Here is a 15107-nt window from a genome sequence, read left to right on the forward strand (position 1 = left end):
TTATATCTGGAAAATCCTTTATTATCTCAAACCCTCTCTCTCATTGGATGGCATAGCCTAGAACTTCCATTTAGAAGGTGCCTAAACTAATTATCTCTTCATTTCCCCTCAGACTACATTCCTCTAGATTTCATACCCAGGAATCTTTTCAACTTGGAAACTCATGTCAGCCCAGGAACTCATCTTTTCTTAGTCCCCTCTGCCTTTGAAGCTCTTTGATTGGAGGATACTTAGTGGACAGTTCTTCCCAGAACCTCCACTTCCAAAGGACTCATGACCCAGCCATCTCTTACATGTCTCACCAAACTGAACTCTAGATTACCTCTAACAAAACAGGACTCCACCACCATCACCACACACACATATGCACAAATACACATGCTCGCACAAAAACACATACACAAGCACACAGAGGAACACACTTCCCCCCCGATTTTCTGGGTTTTTCCATGCATTGTCTTCTCCCCTAGCAATGAAAAGTCCCCTGGGGAGAGGACTGATTTTCTTTACTTAGTATCCCAAATTCTTATTGCAACATTCTTTCCAGGGCAAAGAAAAAGGCTCCATTTATATCATCTGATCCTCATGAGACTTGATCTCCAGGTCTATAACCATCCTGCTCACTCTCCTAGTTTGCAATGTTCTTATTCAAACATGGAACCCAGGAAAGACCACACATCTAGAATAGTCCTATGATATTCAGGAAACATCATCTCTTCTGTTTTTAAATAGAATTTTATTGACAAAACACAGCCTGAACTTTTTTAAATGTACATATATATGCATATAAATATAAAAATCTAGAAACATACCCATATATGTATGGCTAAATGCGTATTTCCACTTGTGACTTCTTTCTCTGAAGGTGGATAGTATTTTCCTTCATAGGTCCAAGTCTTTCATATTTTTCAAAATTAACCAGCTCATCATTACCTACACCAGTATTGCAATCTACACCTAAATATTCCAACATATTCTATGAGTTAGACCTCCTGTATAGTACAAAGTTAGACCTCCTGTGCAGTGCAAAACCTAGAGGATTAAATTAGGAAAAAGGGATCCCGATGAAATTTGAGCCCCAAGTTGCTATAGATACCTCCATAGATCAGCTCTAGAGGAGTTTTGAGTTCTTCTGTCTTCACTGGTTACTCCCTCCCAGAATCCATCTTAATTGAGTGTAGAAGTTGGGGTTGACTCCAGTAAGAAGCAATTTAATCAGGATAAATGTCAAGTTTTTTCTTGAGTTCAAATCATATCAGAAATTCTAGATAAGAGAGGTATAAAGAGATAGCATTTCTTTTTAAAAATTTCTTTATTTTTAACACTTTTTAAATTTTGAATTCCAAATTCTCTCCCTCCTCATCACTCCCCTACCTGAAAAGGCAAGAGAAATGATATCAATTAATTAAACATGTGAAATCAGGCAAAACACATTTCCATCTTAACCATATCACAAAAAATAAATAAATAGGTAAATAAATAAAACCAGAAAATTATATTTTAATTTTTACTCAGAGTTCATAAGTTCTCTCTCTCTGGAAGTGGATACCATTGTTTCATCAGGAATCATTTGAAATTGTCTCATTTCATTTTGTTAATCATAGTTGATTAATATTACAACATTGCTATTATTGTGCACAATGATTTCTCCATTCTTCTCACTTCACTTTGATCGGTTTGTACAGGTATTCCCATGTTTTATTTTTTGTAAAGTCACCCCCCTCATCATTTCTTTTAAAAAAAAGTACTCCATCATAATTATATGCCATAGTTTGTTCAGCCATTCCCCAATTGATGAACATCCCCTCAATTTCCAATTCTTTTGGAATTTGAATAATTCCAAAATATATTTTTATACCTAAAGATTCTTTTCCTTTCATTTTAATATCTTTTAAGTACAGATATCATAGTGGTATTAATGGGTCAAAAGATATACACAGTTTTATAGCCCTTGGGCATAGTTCCAAGTTGGTCTTCAGAATGATGGGACCAATTCATAACTCCACCAACAACTTATTAGTTGTCCCTCATCCCCTTTAGCATTATCTTTTCTGATCAATGTGAAGTGGTACCTCAGAGTTTTTTAAATTTGAATTTCTTTAATCAATAGTTATTTAGAGCATTTTTCATATGATTATAAATAGCTTTGATCCCTTTTCTGAAAACTGCCTGTTCCTTTCCTTTAGTCATTTATCAGTTGGGGGAAGGGATCTTATTTCTATAAATTTGATTCAATTTCCTATATATTTAAGGCCTTTGTCAGAGAAATTTGCTTTTTAAAAAATCAGATTACTCCATTGTCTTATCATAGGCAAAGAGTAAAATGTAGTTTCTCTAATTCTCTCTTAATTAGCCCAAATTTTGCTTTTATTTTGTCTGAGATCATAATTGCTTCCCTGCATTTTTTACTTCAGATGAAGCACAATACATTCAACTCTAGTACTTCATTTTAAAATGAGATAGCATTGGGCAACTAGGTAGTGCAATAGGGTAGCTAGGCGGTGCAGTGGATAGAGCACCAGCCCTGGAGTCAGGAGGACCTGAGTTTTTATCTGTCCTCAGACACTTAATAATTACCTAGCTGTGTGACCTTTGGCAAGTCACTTAACCCCATTGCCTTAAATAAATAATTTTTTTAAAAAAATGAGATAGCGAGGTTGTCATGAATTATAAGCTCAACATGAGCCAAAGATGTGATGTGACAGCCAGAGGAAGTTGTGCTGTAGGCTACATTCACAGAAACATGGTTTCTAGAAATCAAGAGGTAAAAGTCTGAAAAGCCCTGCTGAAGGCATTTGAGGAAGGGATGCAATGTAGATGATGTTTGTCCTTCATTGTCAAAGAAGATTATGCCATTGGAGAGGTGATGCCATGACAAGTAAGTGAATTGGATTTGAGGGGGGGCTGTGCTGAGTCACAGTCTTAATTTTTTCCTCCAGAACCATCTGGGTCCAATGACCAGATATGACTCTGTATGACTGGAGATGACCCTGGATGCAAGGAAATCAGGATTAACTGACTTGGCCAAGGTAAACACAGTTTGTAAGTGCCAAATGTCTGAGGTCAGTTTTGAACTTGGGTCCTCCTAATTCCAGGCCTGGTGATCTACCCACTGAGCCAAGTAAAGCTTTCAATGATCTCTCCTGATGAAGAGAGCTCATAGCCTTGAAGTTGTTTCTGTCTCTTTTGTATCCATTATTAGGGGGAAGGCGTTTAGAGATGGCTATCACATTGTGAGCTTTGGGAGAATAGTCAAGAAAACACAGCAGTGGAGTCCATTATGAGTTTTGCAACCAGTCGATACAGCAGAGAGAACTCAGGAATAACCTGGCTCAAAGCAACCTGAATCCATTCAGCAGCATGAACTTGGTGAGACCAATGTTATTGAGAAATTCTGCTGAATCTAAGATTTCTCTCCCCCAAGGACTAAGGTGGTATGAAAATAAGTATATTCCCAAGGGTTGGAGGGAAATGTATGTACTTCTCTTCTTGCTTTGTCTTTGAAGTAAACATTCTGTGTAAAAAATAAGATTCAAAAATTCAAATATCTTCCAGCTATTCTCACTGGGTCTTTTCCGGGTTACTGGTCTACTGTAGCTCGGTATCACCTCAAAGATAAAGTCAAGGTAAAGAGTCAATCATTCTTTTTCCACAGCTGAGAACATCTGACTACAGAGCAATTGAAGCAAGGATCCCAGATATCCCAGCTGATAGACAGATGAGGAGAAGGAATCCACTAAGCCTGCTGACCAGAGCACTGTTACAGAGATCTGTCCGACAACACATGGCTGGGGAAGAACCATATTCTTCTTGGGCAGGTGGACAACTGTAAGCACAAGACTTGATGACCCAAGTCTTCTCACCTGGAGGAGCTGGAACATAAGAAAGAATGAGGTTCTTGACACATAGGAGGATGGAACCCTTGACTCCATCCCTCCATAGAAGACATGTCATATATACTACACCTATGTGGGAAACACAATGCAATGAACTTGGGGCCACATGTGTTAGAGAGACACTGTCATTCTGGAGTTGAAGTTAGGGCTTAGGCTCTGTTGAGGGACCAAAGGAAGAGGGATTAGAGCCCCATCAAAGCATTAATAGGAGATATTTAGGGATCTGAAGAGGTGAAGGAGTCATTTTATAGAAGCCCCAGATGTACCTTTAGAGGTCTAGCATACTCACCTGATCTCAGGTATATAATCAATGAAGACCTAGTCTATAAAATAAAGGAATTGAATTTGCTCAAAGAATTGTAGATAAAAGGGATCAGTGAATCTAACTCCTTCATTTTACAATTGGAGATACTGGAGTCCAAGAAGGTAAATCGCTGAAAAGGGGCAAGGAGAAGGTGAAGAAACTAAGAGACAAATTCAGACTCATGGAATCATGAAAAGAACCCTGGTATCTGACTAGAGAACTCAGATGTTCTCATTTTCAATGTTTGTCTTATCATAGCATGATCCAGATAGATAACTGGATTCAGTTCTCACCTCTATCATTTACTGCCCATGTGACTATGAAATGTGTCTCTATCTCTCTATATAAGGGTTTTCTATAGAATGAAGTCTGGACTAGCTGATTACTAATATGTCCTAACTATGCTAGCATTCTTTTATCCACGCTCTATGTTAACCTAGTCAAGGTATCTATAACTTTGAGTAATTTTTACAGACCTCAAGGACTTTTCTGTAAGAGATGATCCTTGAATAGTTTAATAAAGGTTGGGGGGAGGGATAAAGAAGGAAATAGTTTAAGGCAAGAACAGTGTGCCAGCCCCAGCACTAAGTGGATACAAACCACATTCCCTAGGAATTAAACCAATGTCATAGAGTAGGACAAATATTTGTCTTGAAGTCCCAAGATAATATGGTTTCAGACCATAGAGATCATTGAGTCCAAGCCACTAATTTTACAAATGAAGAAATTGAGATTGGGAGAAACTGTGACTTGCCAAGTGACATAATTAGTAGGTATGTGAGGCAGAATTTTGATTCAAGTTCAGTGTGGTCACTTGGCTGCCTCTAGTTCCAATCACTTTACCTATTAATTGTGTGGTTTGGGGTAAGTCTCTCCAAGATTGAGTTTCTTCTTCTAGAAATTTGGACTATCAAGACTTCACAATGAAGATTTATTAATTTTTCTCCTCAGACCAAGCCTAGAAGGGAGATCATTCAAATATCACACATTTTACAGGGAAGAAAATTGAGACTCAGGAAGAAATACCTTATCTAAGATCACACAGTAAATGTATGAGTTTGAACTCAAATCCACATCTCCTAAAATCCAAATTTGTTGGGGGGTTTCTGCCAGTCTACAATGTCTCATATCATTGGACCATAGACTGTCAAAAATTCTGTAGCATCTAGATCAAGCATTCTTCACCTGGATCTGTGAAAACTGTTTGGTAAACATATTTTTGATGATTATATTTCAAAATCATTGACTTCCTTTGTAATCCAGTGTTTTTTATTATTGAAATTTAAAGCATTATTCTAAGTCCATTGATTTGACATGACTTCCAAAGGCATTCATGATTCACAAAATGCTCATTTGGAATCCCTGATTTAGTCCAACCATCTCAGGACAGAAAACCTAAGATAGAGGTGAGAAAGGAACTTGTTCAGATCAAATGGAGATTTCTACTACCTCCTATATTGATCCCTACCCTGCTCATTCCTTGGATTATTGGGAAGACAATAGGGGATCTTTGTAATCTTAAAAAGAACCACCTGAGTTTGGAGTCTAGGAATGGAGTTCAAATCCTGCTTTGACTCTCAAGAGTCTGACTATTCAGCTCTAAAATGGGTATATTCATCCTTTCACCTTCCTTATGAGTAAAGTGTTTTATGAACCTTAAAAATCTATAAAGTATAAGCTTTATTTTTTCATCATTAGATTTTGTGCATAATTATCAACCAAACATGTCCTCTCCCTTCCTCCCTCAGGACCAGCCCCCAGACAGATACTCACTTTCCCATGTGTTTAGGCAATAATTTGTTAGGTTGTTACAATCTGTAGGCTTTAGGCAGTCATCAGTCCCCACACATTCATGACACTTCAAGGCCAGGACCATGGAAACTACAACGGAAGAAAAACATATGAATCAATTGGAGCCTGACCTTGTACAACATGAGGACCCAATAGAGAAAGAGCAGGTGCCATAATAGCTTGGATGCTAGATTTAAAGGCTAGGTCCAGATTGGTCTCTCCTTCTTAGTGGCTAGCTCAGTTCATCTCTCTGAGTCTCAGTTTCCCAATCTGCAAGCACCTCCCTAGGTTGTTAGAGGCCCTAATGACCTGTAAAGAACTTTAAGATGGATTCTTATCTTGAATGTAGCCCTCTCCTGTTCTGAGGGGCAGAAATGCTACCACCCAAGGTCAGCATTACATCCTTTCCTAGTTTTTATCCTCTGGGGTCTTGACCCTTTTGCTACAAGGGATAAAAAGATAAGGAGAATTGTCAGTTGAGAATCCAATACTTTCCAACTTGAAGGGAGTTCAGAGCAGCCTCCCTTCCTCTAGTGTCTCTCACTCTTCCCTAAAGCCAACCAAGAAAACCTTCTCCTGCCTCTGGACAATGGAATGACCAACCTCTCCTGCAGCAGCAATACAAATAATATCACAGTTCTATGGGAGGAAGGCCTTTATCATCAGAGATAAGAGGCTTCCTACATGAGGTAATAGAGAATACATGCTCCTTAAGAGAAGGAATGAAAAGTGGTGGAACTGGAAGAGGAGTCAAAGTCTGAGTTCAAATCTAACCTCAGATAATTACTATTTCTGACTCCCTCATTTTCTCATCTGTAAAATGAGAACAATAAGAGGCAATATTTCCCAGAGTTGTTGTAGGAATAAAATTAAGGAATATTTACAAAGCACTTTGAAAACCTTACACTTTCATAAATATTAGCTATTTGGATTCTTAGTTTATATCTTTGTATTCCCATAGATTAGGACAGTGCCTTGAATATGATGTTTAAAAAATGCTTGATGAATTGAATTGATAAACTTGATTAAAAATTGAATAAAAGATTATTAAAATGTATTCAAAAATGAATAAAAATTGATTTTTAAAAAATTAATAAAATTGAATAAAGGTAAATCTTGGAAGAAGACTTGGGCTTCAGTTATTCCTATGAAACATACTAGCTCTATTATCATAGGCAAGACATTGACCCTCTCTTGGTACCCCTTCTTTCCATCCCCACCCTTGCTAGTAGCTCTCTAAGACTCTCGATACTAATTGAGATATTTTTTTCAGAAATGATGGGAGCCTCCATACAAGAAATTGTCCTAGGATGATGAAATGGCAGATCCAGATAAGAAACAAAAGTTTCTTCAAATTCTGACATTCCATGACAAAGTGTTTGTTTTTGAGTAGGATCTCAGTAAAGTGAAGGTGATGATACTAATACCATCTCTTTTGAGAGATGCCATTTCCAAACTGTAAAGGCCTTAGTACAAGTCCTAGTCTTCCTTCCCACTAGTTAAATAGCACAGCTATTTTGTGATGTCCCCATTACCATGTGCCATCCCCCCACTTCCCACACCTCTTACCTTGGCCCAAGAGCATCAGTGAAAACAAGAGCAGGCACAATTCAGCTTTCATCTTGGTCAGTCTAGCTTGGGTAGTGAGTAGAAACTACCTAACCTTGGACTGGTTTTATACTGTATAGCCTGGGTTGGTCATCCTTTTCTCTCCCTGTATTAATAAAGGGAAGAACAAGTGATGCTGACTCACAAAGCAAATTGACTAGTCTCCTCTCCCTTCCATACTGACTCTCCTCTGACTCTCTCCCTAGGTGTGGTAAGCCCAGAGGTCAAAGAAATGACATTGTAAGATGTGTTTAAAATTGGAAAATATCACTCCCCCCATAAAACAATTTATTATTACTCTACATCTATTGTAATCAAAGTAGTACCATTTACAGACTTCTACATTTTACAGACTTTATCATGTAAACACCTGAGCCAGAACAAACTACTATAAAAAGTAGCATTTACTTGCCATTTTTCTTCCAGTTGCTTGCACATTATACTGACCAAATGTGTGTATTATCAATAATAAAGTTGCAGAAGCCATAACTTTTGAGTAATTCAAGTTTCCCTCAAATACAACATTTTTGAAATATAAAAAGTAAAATAGAGTTATTCATTAGCATTAACGCAGTTTTGCTTTATTCATGTATATTTCTGTTCTTATCTATGCATCCTTGCAGATTCAGTTCAACTCCAAGACACGAACTTTTGGAAAAGCATCATTTCCCCCCCCATGAAGACTTCTTGTCCTGCAAAACATTCCTTGTCTTTTAGCTGTTCTTTTCTTTTTTTGGGGGGGGGGGGTAGGTTTTTGCAAGGCAAATAGGGTTAAGTGGCTTGCCCAAGGCCACACAGCTAGGTAATTTTTAAGTGTCTGAGGCTGGATTTGAACTCAGGTACTTCTGACTCCAGTGCCAGTGCTGTACCCACTGTCCCACCTAGCCACCCTCTTTTTAGCTTATCTTAATGGTGGCAATGCTCTCATTATCTTGTCTTTGATCACGATCTTGACCCCAATTCTATTGCTTCCTTGTTCTCTGCTTCTCTAGATATAATAATCATCACAACAATCTCTACAATGGGAATTGTTATTTCTACTTTTTTCTCTGGATCTACTGTGGCCCTTTCTCTTGATCAATCATATCTTCTTGATTCATAACTATATGATTTGGACTCTATTCTCCATCCTGCAAAGAGCTCATAAGCCCTTTTTAATGATTATCAGCAAATATTTTGGATTGTTTAAAGAAATAACTACCAATCTCAATAGAACTGCCATAATCATCAGCACTGGCATCAGACACAGTTCTTGATATGGAACTGTTTGAAATCACCCTGTTCCTATTCATGATTTCTTCAAACTCGGCTTCACTTAATGGTACTCTTGAAGCATACATTTTTTTCAGGCCTCTCTCTGATGTTGATAGTCTCTATTGCTTGGCGGGCAATCAAAGCTGGGCTTACTTGTGGAGTGAGTTGGGTGGCACCAAGAGGTGGTCTAGGAAGATGTGGAGGAGGAGCGAGTGGAGCAAGTGTGAAGGGTAACCCCAGAGAACCAGGTGGGCAAAGCAGAAAAGGACTTAGAGACGGTCCCTGCTGTGGAGGCGGGGGACCAATCTGGAGACCCTAACCTAAGACTAGATGTGGAGCATCAGTAAAAAGAGGATCAATTGGAGGCTGCCTAAATGAATATCTGGGGGGGAAACCTCCTGATGGTATAGAGTGATTATTTAAATTAGGAGGCCCAGATAATTAAAAGAAAGAACCTAATCGGGAGGCAGAGGATCTCGTGGACTGGGAGGTCATGGAGGACCTAAAAGTGGACATGTAATATTTGTCCAAATAGGAAAAGTTGGGGTAACCCTTCTGATCCAATTGGTCCAGGAAATGTGATTCCCACCTGGAACAGCTCCAGGAAAATGGCCCCTTCCTCTACTACCTTGTAGAAATGCTGCGCATGTACTGCTCCTGGGAGACCAAGTTTATCTTCCTCAGACATTTTCCCTGACTATGCAGCATTCCTGGATTTTGTTTCATATTGATTATGGAATTACATATTTATTAAAAGGAATCAGAACAGAATTATGACCATATAGTTCTCTCTTAGACCAACAGATTCATTAGCTTTTTTTGAAGATGCTTAAAATCCAATACCAATAGGGGACAAACCCATTTGACTAGCCATTAATAGTTTTCAAAAAACTTAATCTCCAAAATACCATTTACTCCCAAAGAATGAACTTCTTCTGTTAAATCTTCATTAGTTATTTACCATATACAATTTCCAAAGTACAATGCAATTCCCTTTCCAACATATGTATAGACATTTGGTGCTGTTCTTTTACTTACATCATCACCAACAGATGGTGGAAGAGAATCCATGTAATTGGGATCCTCAGACTCCATTATTATGCTCAGATGGAGACATGAAATCATCATTCAAGTTGTTCTGATCAGGCCTACCATATTAAGTCTCCTGCTTGAATTCGTCATCTACATCCAAGTAAATGTCTATGTGATTCACACCATCTGCCATCTTCCCTTGGTAGTAATTGGCACCATCAGCTCCAGTTGCTCAGTCTGCAGGAATAACCTAGAAAATATCTTAGAACTCATAATATTCTAACTCTAAGATCCTGGATTCTGGGAAAGGCTTTTAGAACACAGATGTCAAAACTCAGGACTTCTGGGAAAGGCATTTACTGTTGACATTTATCACTCTCAAAGAAAATTGGTGACATCATGAGTGTGATGTCTTGACTTGAACATGAATAGGATATGAGCAGGGCAGAGCTGTACAAAGTCATCAACCTCACTCTCTCCTCCAAGAGACATGAAGTCCAGTGGCAACATAAAAATCAAGTTGATTGGCCATAGCCCAGGATGTAATAAATTATCTTGATCTTTCTGAATTGAAATTTGCACATTTGTACAGATAGTTCCTTTAAGTCCTAAATATTTGTCTTCTTTAACTCTATCTCTTAGAATCCCTAACTTCCTTCAAAGTACAGCTCGACAGTTCTATCCTACACAATGCCTTTTCTTGATTCTTCACCCAGTTTCCAGTCATTATGGCCACCTCCCTCTTAAATTTACTTTGTATCACTTTGAATATACTGAGTATTTATTTATCTGTAATTTTGTTACATGACAATAGTAGAAAGAAAGATCCTCAAGGGCAAAAGTCATTTATTTCTGATATTGTATCATCAATGCTTAGCATAGGGCCTTGCACATAGTGGGCACTCATCTTTATATAGACATACATATATACATACATAGATATATATATGTGCATAATGTATATATTCACAAAGGAAAAGCAAATATCCAAACTAGTGTCTATTGCTCATAGGTAAGGTAGAGCAACTTGCTTACCCAATTGGATCCTTCCCAGCAGAAATGTTAACATTGTAATTATTCCCATTATGCAGTATGTTCAATTGTGCAATCAATATAATTACAAATGAAAATTATACAATAAATAAAATTGTTGCTTTAAATAAATAAATTGAGGTTTTTATCAGGTCTCAGTTTATCTGATGCCATGCCCTTTCAATGACTAAGGGCACTATCTCTTCATTCAGAGCCCTTGTTGTTGTTATTCATCCTTTGCTTTCCAAGAAGACAAGTGACATCATGAGGGAGATGTCTTGTTTTGTTCCTGAACTAGATGTGAGTGGGGGCAGAGTTGAGCAAAGTCATCAGCCTCACTCTCTCCAGAAACCTTTTCTAGTTATACTAAGACAGAGAAGTGCCTATCATTTCAAAATTTCAGAAATGAATTCACCTCCTGGGAAAAAAAAGGTATTTGTAAATTTGGAAATTTAGTATGATTTGAAAGGAAAACAAATGCCTTTTTTTTTTTTTATCACTTTGTAACTCCCATTGTGGGAAATATCATTCCCCAAATACAAATTAGAAAACATGGTTGTAAAAGTAACAACCTCTTAGTGTCTGTCATAGAATAGTCACTTAATAAATATTTATTGACCATTGGAATGGATAGGATGTTAGACTTGGAGTCAGGACCTGGATTTAAATCCTATCTCAGGGACTTACTTGCTTACTAGCAAGTCTCTTCCCATTTCTCTACTTCTGTTTCTCCATTTGTAAAATGAGGGTGTTGGAGTAGATGACTTCTGACATCCCTTCCAGTTCTAAAATCTCTGATCTTTGACCTCTCTTAGGAAGCTATGTAAACTTAAAATGTAATCAATCATTAGTAGGTTGTATATTTTTAGCATTTATCCAAAGAGAATTCATTCAAATTATCCCTCTTTTAACCAAAAATCACAAATTTGAACTAGTAAGAGACTAATGCTGAAGTTAAAGATCATAGAATAAAATAAAACCATTTGGTACATTTGGAGATTAAATATGTTAATTTTAGCCTCATTAGTACCAAGATCTAGTCCTGAGTTAATCAGTTACAAACTAAGAATAAACAGAACAAAAGTAACTTTGGCTAATAGAGATGTAAAAAGATTTAAAACCCTAACAATCTAAATATGAAGATAATTGGGGGGGGGGGCTATGATCACTGCAAAAATGTTCATGAAGGGCAAGACTAGTAGCTAATTTTTCTCCCAGGGGATATTCTCTTCACTTAATTAAATCCTAACCACCCTTTGGTGATGTTATATTTCCATGTTCAATTTACAGCATTATTTTAGAATTGAAAGTGATCTCAGAGATTATTTTGTGTGTATCTTTCACACCTCCCTACCCCTTCCTCGGCAATTTTACAGATCAAGAAAATTGAGTCCATAGAGGATAATTTACTCAAGGTCATATGACCAATCACTATCCCTCCAAGGTTAAGTCACATCTTAAAGCTTATTTTCCCACCTGTAAATATGGGATAATAATACTTTTACAACTCATTTCACAGTGTAATTATAAAAACAATGGCTGTAAAAGCATTTGAAAAGGGCTACATAAATGAAACCTAAGCCTCCATGGATCACTTCATCTGAGTTTATGACAGTTACTGTTTGTCACTCACTATTTGGAAATTATAAACTGTCTTTTCACTTACTTTGCTGATAACCTCTCAAGTTCTCATGAGTCATCTTCCCAACTAAACTATAAGCTTCTCCTATTTGGGAAGAAGAATTTGCACTTTTTTTCTGTATCTTACATTCAATAAACATTTGATACTTAGAACATAATGGAATAAATGTTGGATTATTTTAGGAAAGGTATTCCTTATTCTCTTGGTTGTTATTCAAAGGCATATTTTCTTTGGTTCAACTGAAGGTCATCTGTTACAGAAAAACTATCCTGTGTTCCAACCAGTTTCTAAGAATAAACTAGAACATTATGTAAAATGAATCATTTGTACAAGATAACTGCCAAGCTCCCCTCCAGCTCACCAATAGCTTCAGAATAGACATATTGAATTGATGCTGAGTGAAATGAGCAGAACCAGAAGAACATTATACAACATTAACAACAACATGGGGTCATGAGAAACCATGATGGACCTGTTCATTTCAGCAGCACAATAACCAAAGACGATTATAAAAGACTTGTGATGGAAAATACTATCCATATCCCAGAGAGGGAACTGTGGAGTTTGAATGAAAACCAATGAAAAGCAATTATCTTCAACTTTTAAAAGTTGTCTGATGTATTATCTCTTTTTTTCCTCTCTCTAATGTTTTCTTTCTTCCATTTGGATCTGATTCTTCTCTCACAACATGTTCAATATCCATCTATATTTAGTATGGTTATAAATATAGAGCTTATATAAGATGGCTTTCTGTCAGTGGGAGAGGGGAGGGAAGGGAGGGAAGGAAAAAATGCAAAACTCAAAGAACTAGTTGGTTAGAAACTACCATCACATATAGTTAGAAAAATAAATAAATAAAATATTTTAAAATAAAAAATGTTTAAAGAACCATATGTATAATTTTATTAGGTTAGAGAACTCTTGGACTTTTTTGGGGGGGTTTGCAAGGCAAATGGGGTTAAGTGGCTTGCCCAAGGCCACACGGCTAGGTAATTATTAAGTGTCTGAGACCAGATTTGAACGAGGTCCTCCTGACTCCAAAGCCGGTGCTTTATCCACTACGCCACCTAGCCGCCCCAGTCTTAGACTTTCTATCAAAGCAGGATGGAACCTAGCCTACAACTTAGAGATTCAGGAAGTTCCCAAGAGCACTAAGAGACCCATATCTAGGTCCACATAGCAAGTTTGTATCAGAGACAGAAGGGGAGTCCAGGGCTTCTACCTTCAAGATCATCTCTTAATTTGTAACACCTGGTATATCTTTAAACACAAGGTAAACTTGTCGACTGTTATTATTCTCTTACCCCTCTCCTGGCTCAGAAATTTTATGATCCCTAATAGAAGAATTGTTCATACCAATCCTAAGATGCAAAATTACAAGGATATTGTCATAAACATATATTTGACTCACAGAGGGAATATAAAAAAGTAACACTGGCCATGTTGGAAAGGAAGACATACAACTAATTCTTCCCTCAAATCTATTAGCTTGTTATACATGCATTTAAATTACCTAATAATCTTCTTAAGAAAGAACAGCTTCGGGAAGGTTTTTTTCCAGATTTACTGACTCTCTTTTCCATTCATTCTAGAAGTTTCTTGACTTGATCTTCATAATCTGCCCTGATGATAGTCACATTGATGCAAAATTCCCAAACATGCTGTCATTGCAGAAGGAGGACAAGCAGCTGAGTTGCCTCTGGGGAGGGCAGATCTATAAAGATAATGAAAACATAGAGCTCTGATGTCCTTTTTGATCTCTGTTGTGTCCCTTCTATTGTACTTTTAGCAGGATGAGATTGCAGATGGTTGAAAGATCAAGAGAACAAGCCACCAAGAGGTCCAGAAATGGAGTCCAGGCTGAATCCAAGTTTGGAATGACTTCATTCTTAAAGATTACTTCTGGGGGCGGCTAGGTGGCGCAGTGGATAAAGCACCGGCCCTGGAGTCAAGAGTACCTGGGCTCAAATCGGGTCTCAGACACTTAATAATTACCTAGCCATGTGGCCTTGGGCAAGCCACTTAACCCCACTGCCTTGCAAAAACCTTTAAAAAAAACGTTACTTCTGACTGAATCTTGAAAACACTTTCCTTGCCTCAGTCCCTCCTTCTGATGGAATGGAATAGCCCAGAACTTCCATTTAATGAAAAAGCCTGGATCTCTTCATTTCCCATTCAGCTACATTCCACTAGATATCTATATCATGGAGATGAATCTTTTCAATTTGAAAGATCACATTAGCTCTAGAACTCATCCATTTTCAGTACCCCCATAAAACATACAAAATATATTTCTAAATGTACATGTAAATATATTTATGTTTACTAACACATTTCACATATATACATATATTTGTGTTTGTAGAAAGATAGATAGATAGATAGATAGATAGATAGATAGATAGATAGATAGATATTCACACTAATTCCAGGCAGGAAACAAGATGAGATAGAAAAGAGCTCTGAAAGGAAAGGTAGGACTTAAGGGACACGAAGGGAGTTTGGAGCTCCAAGGAACAAACATGAGAAAAACAAAGAAACAGAGGCA

At 37.4% G+C, this 15107-nt stretch overlaps 1 protein-coding gene across 1 annotated transcript; it reads right to left on the reverse strand.

Annotated features, from left to right (window-relative positions):
* Positions 1 to 829: 829 nt before the first annotated feature.
* LOC141500032 (lymphocyte antigen 6D-like) lies at positions 830 to 14596 on the reverse strand. The gene is made up of 4 exons (XM_074202900.1): positions 9892 to 14596; positions 7561 to 7705; positions 5974 to 6081; positions 830 to 3872 (listed from the first exon to the last, which is right to left on the reverse strand). The coding sequence occupies exons 2-4, from the start codon at positions 7610 to 7612 to the stop codon at positions 3670 to 3672; spliced, it is 363 nt and encodes a 120-aa protein (XP_074059001.1). The 5' UTR covers positions 7613 to 7705; positions 9892 to 14596; the 3' UTR covers positions 830 to 3669.
* Positions 14597 to 15107: the final 511 nt, after the last annotated feature.

The sequence above is a fragment of the Macrotis lagotis genome, chromosome X, assembly GCF_037893015.1.
Source record: "Macrotis lagotis isolate mMagLag1 chromosome X, bilby.v1.9.chrom.fasta, whole genome shotgun sequence".
In the NCBI taxonomy this organism is placed as follows: Eukaryota; Metazoa; Chordata; class Mammalia; order Peramelemorphia; family Peramelidae; genus Macrotis; species Macrotis lagotis.

What these genes read in the sequence shown, in the direction of transcription:
- LOC141500032 (XM_074202900.1), bottom strand. Translation starts at nt 7,612, where the DNA reads ATGAAAGCTGAATTGTGCCTGCTCTTGTTTTCACTGATGCTCTTGGGC. An exon ending in ACTGATGCTCTTGGGCCAAG is followed by an intron (nt 6,082 to 7,560) that starts GTAAGAGGTGTG and finishes CTTCCGTTGTAG; the next exon opens with TTTCCATGGTCCTGGCCTTG. An exon ending in TTGCCTAAACACATGGGAAA is followed by an intron (nt 3,873 to 5,973) that starts GTGAGTATCTGT and finishes CTTATGTTCCAG; the next exon opens with CTCCTCCAGGTGAGAAGACT.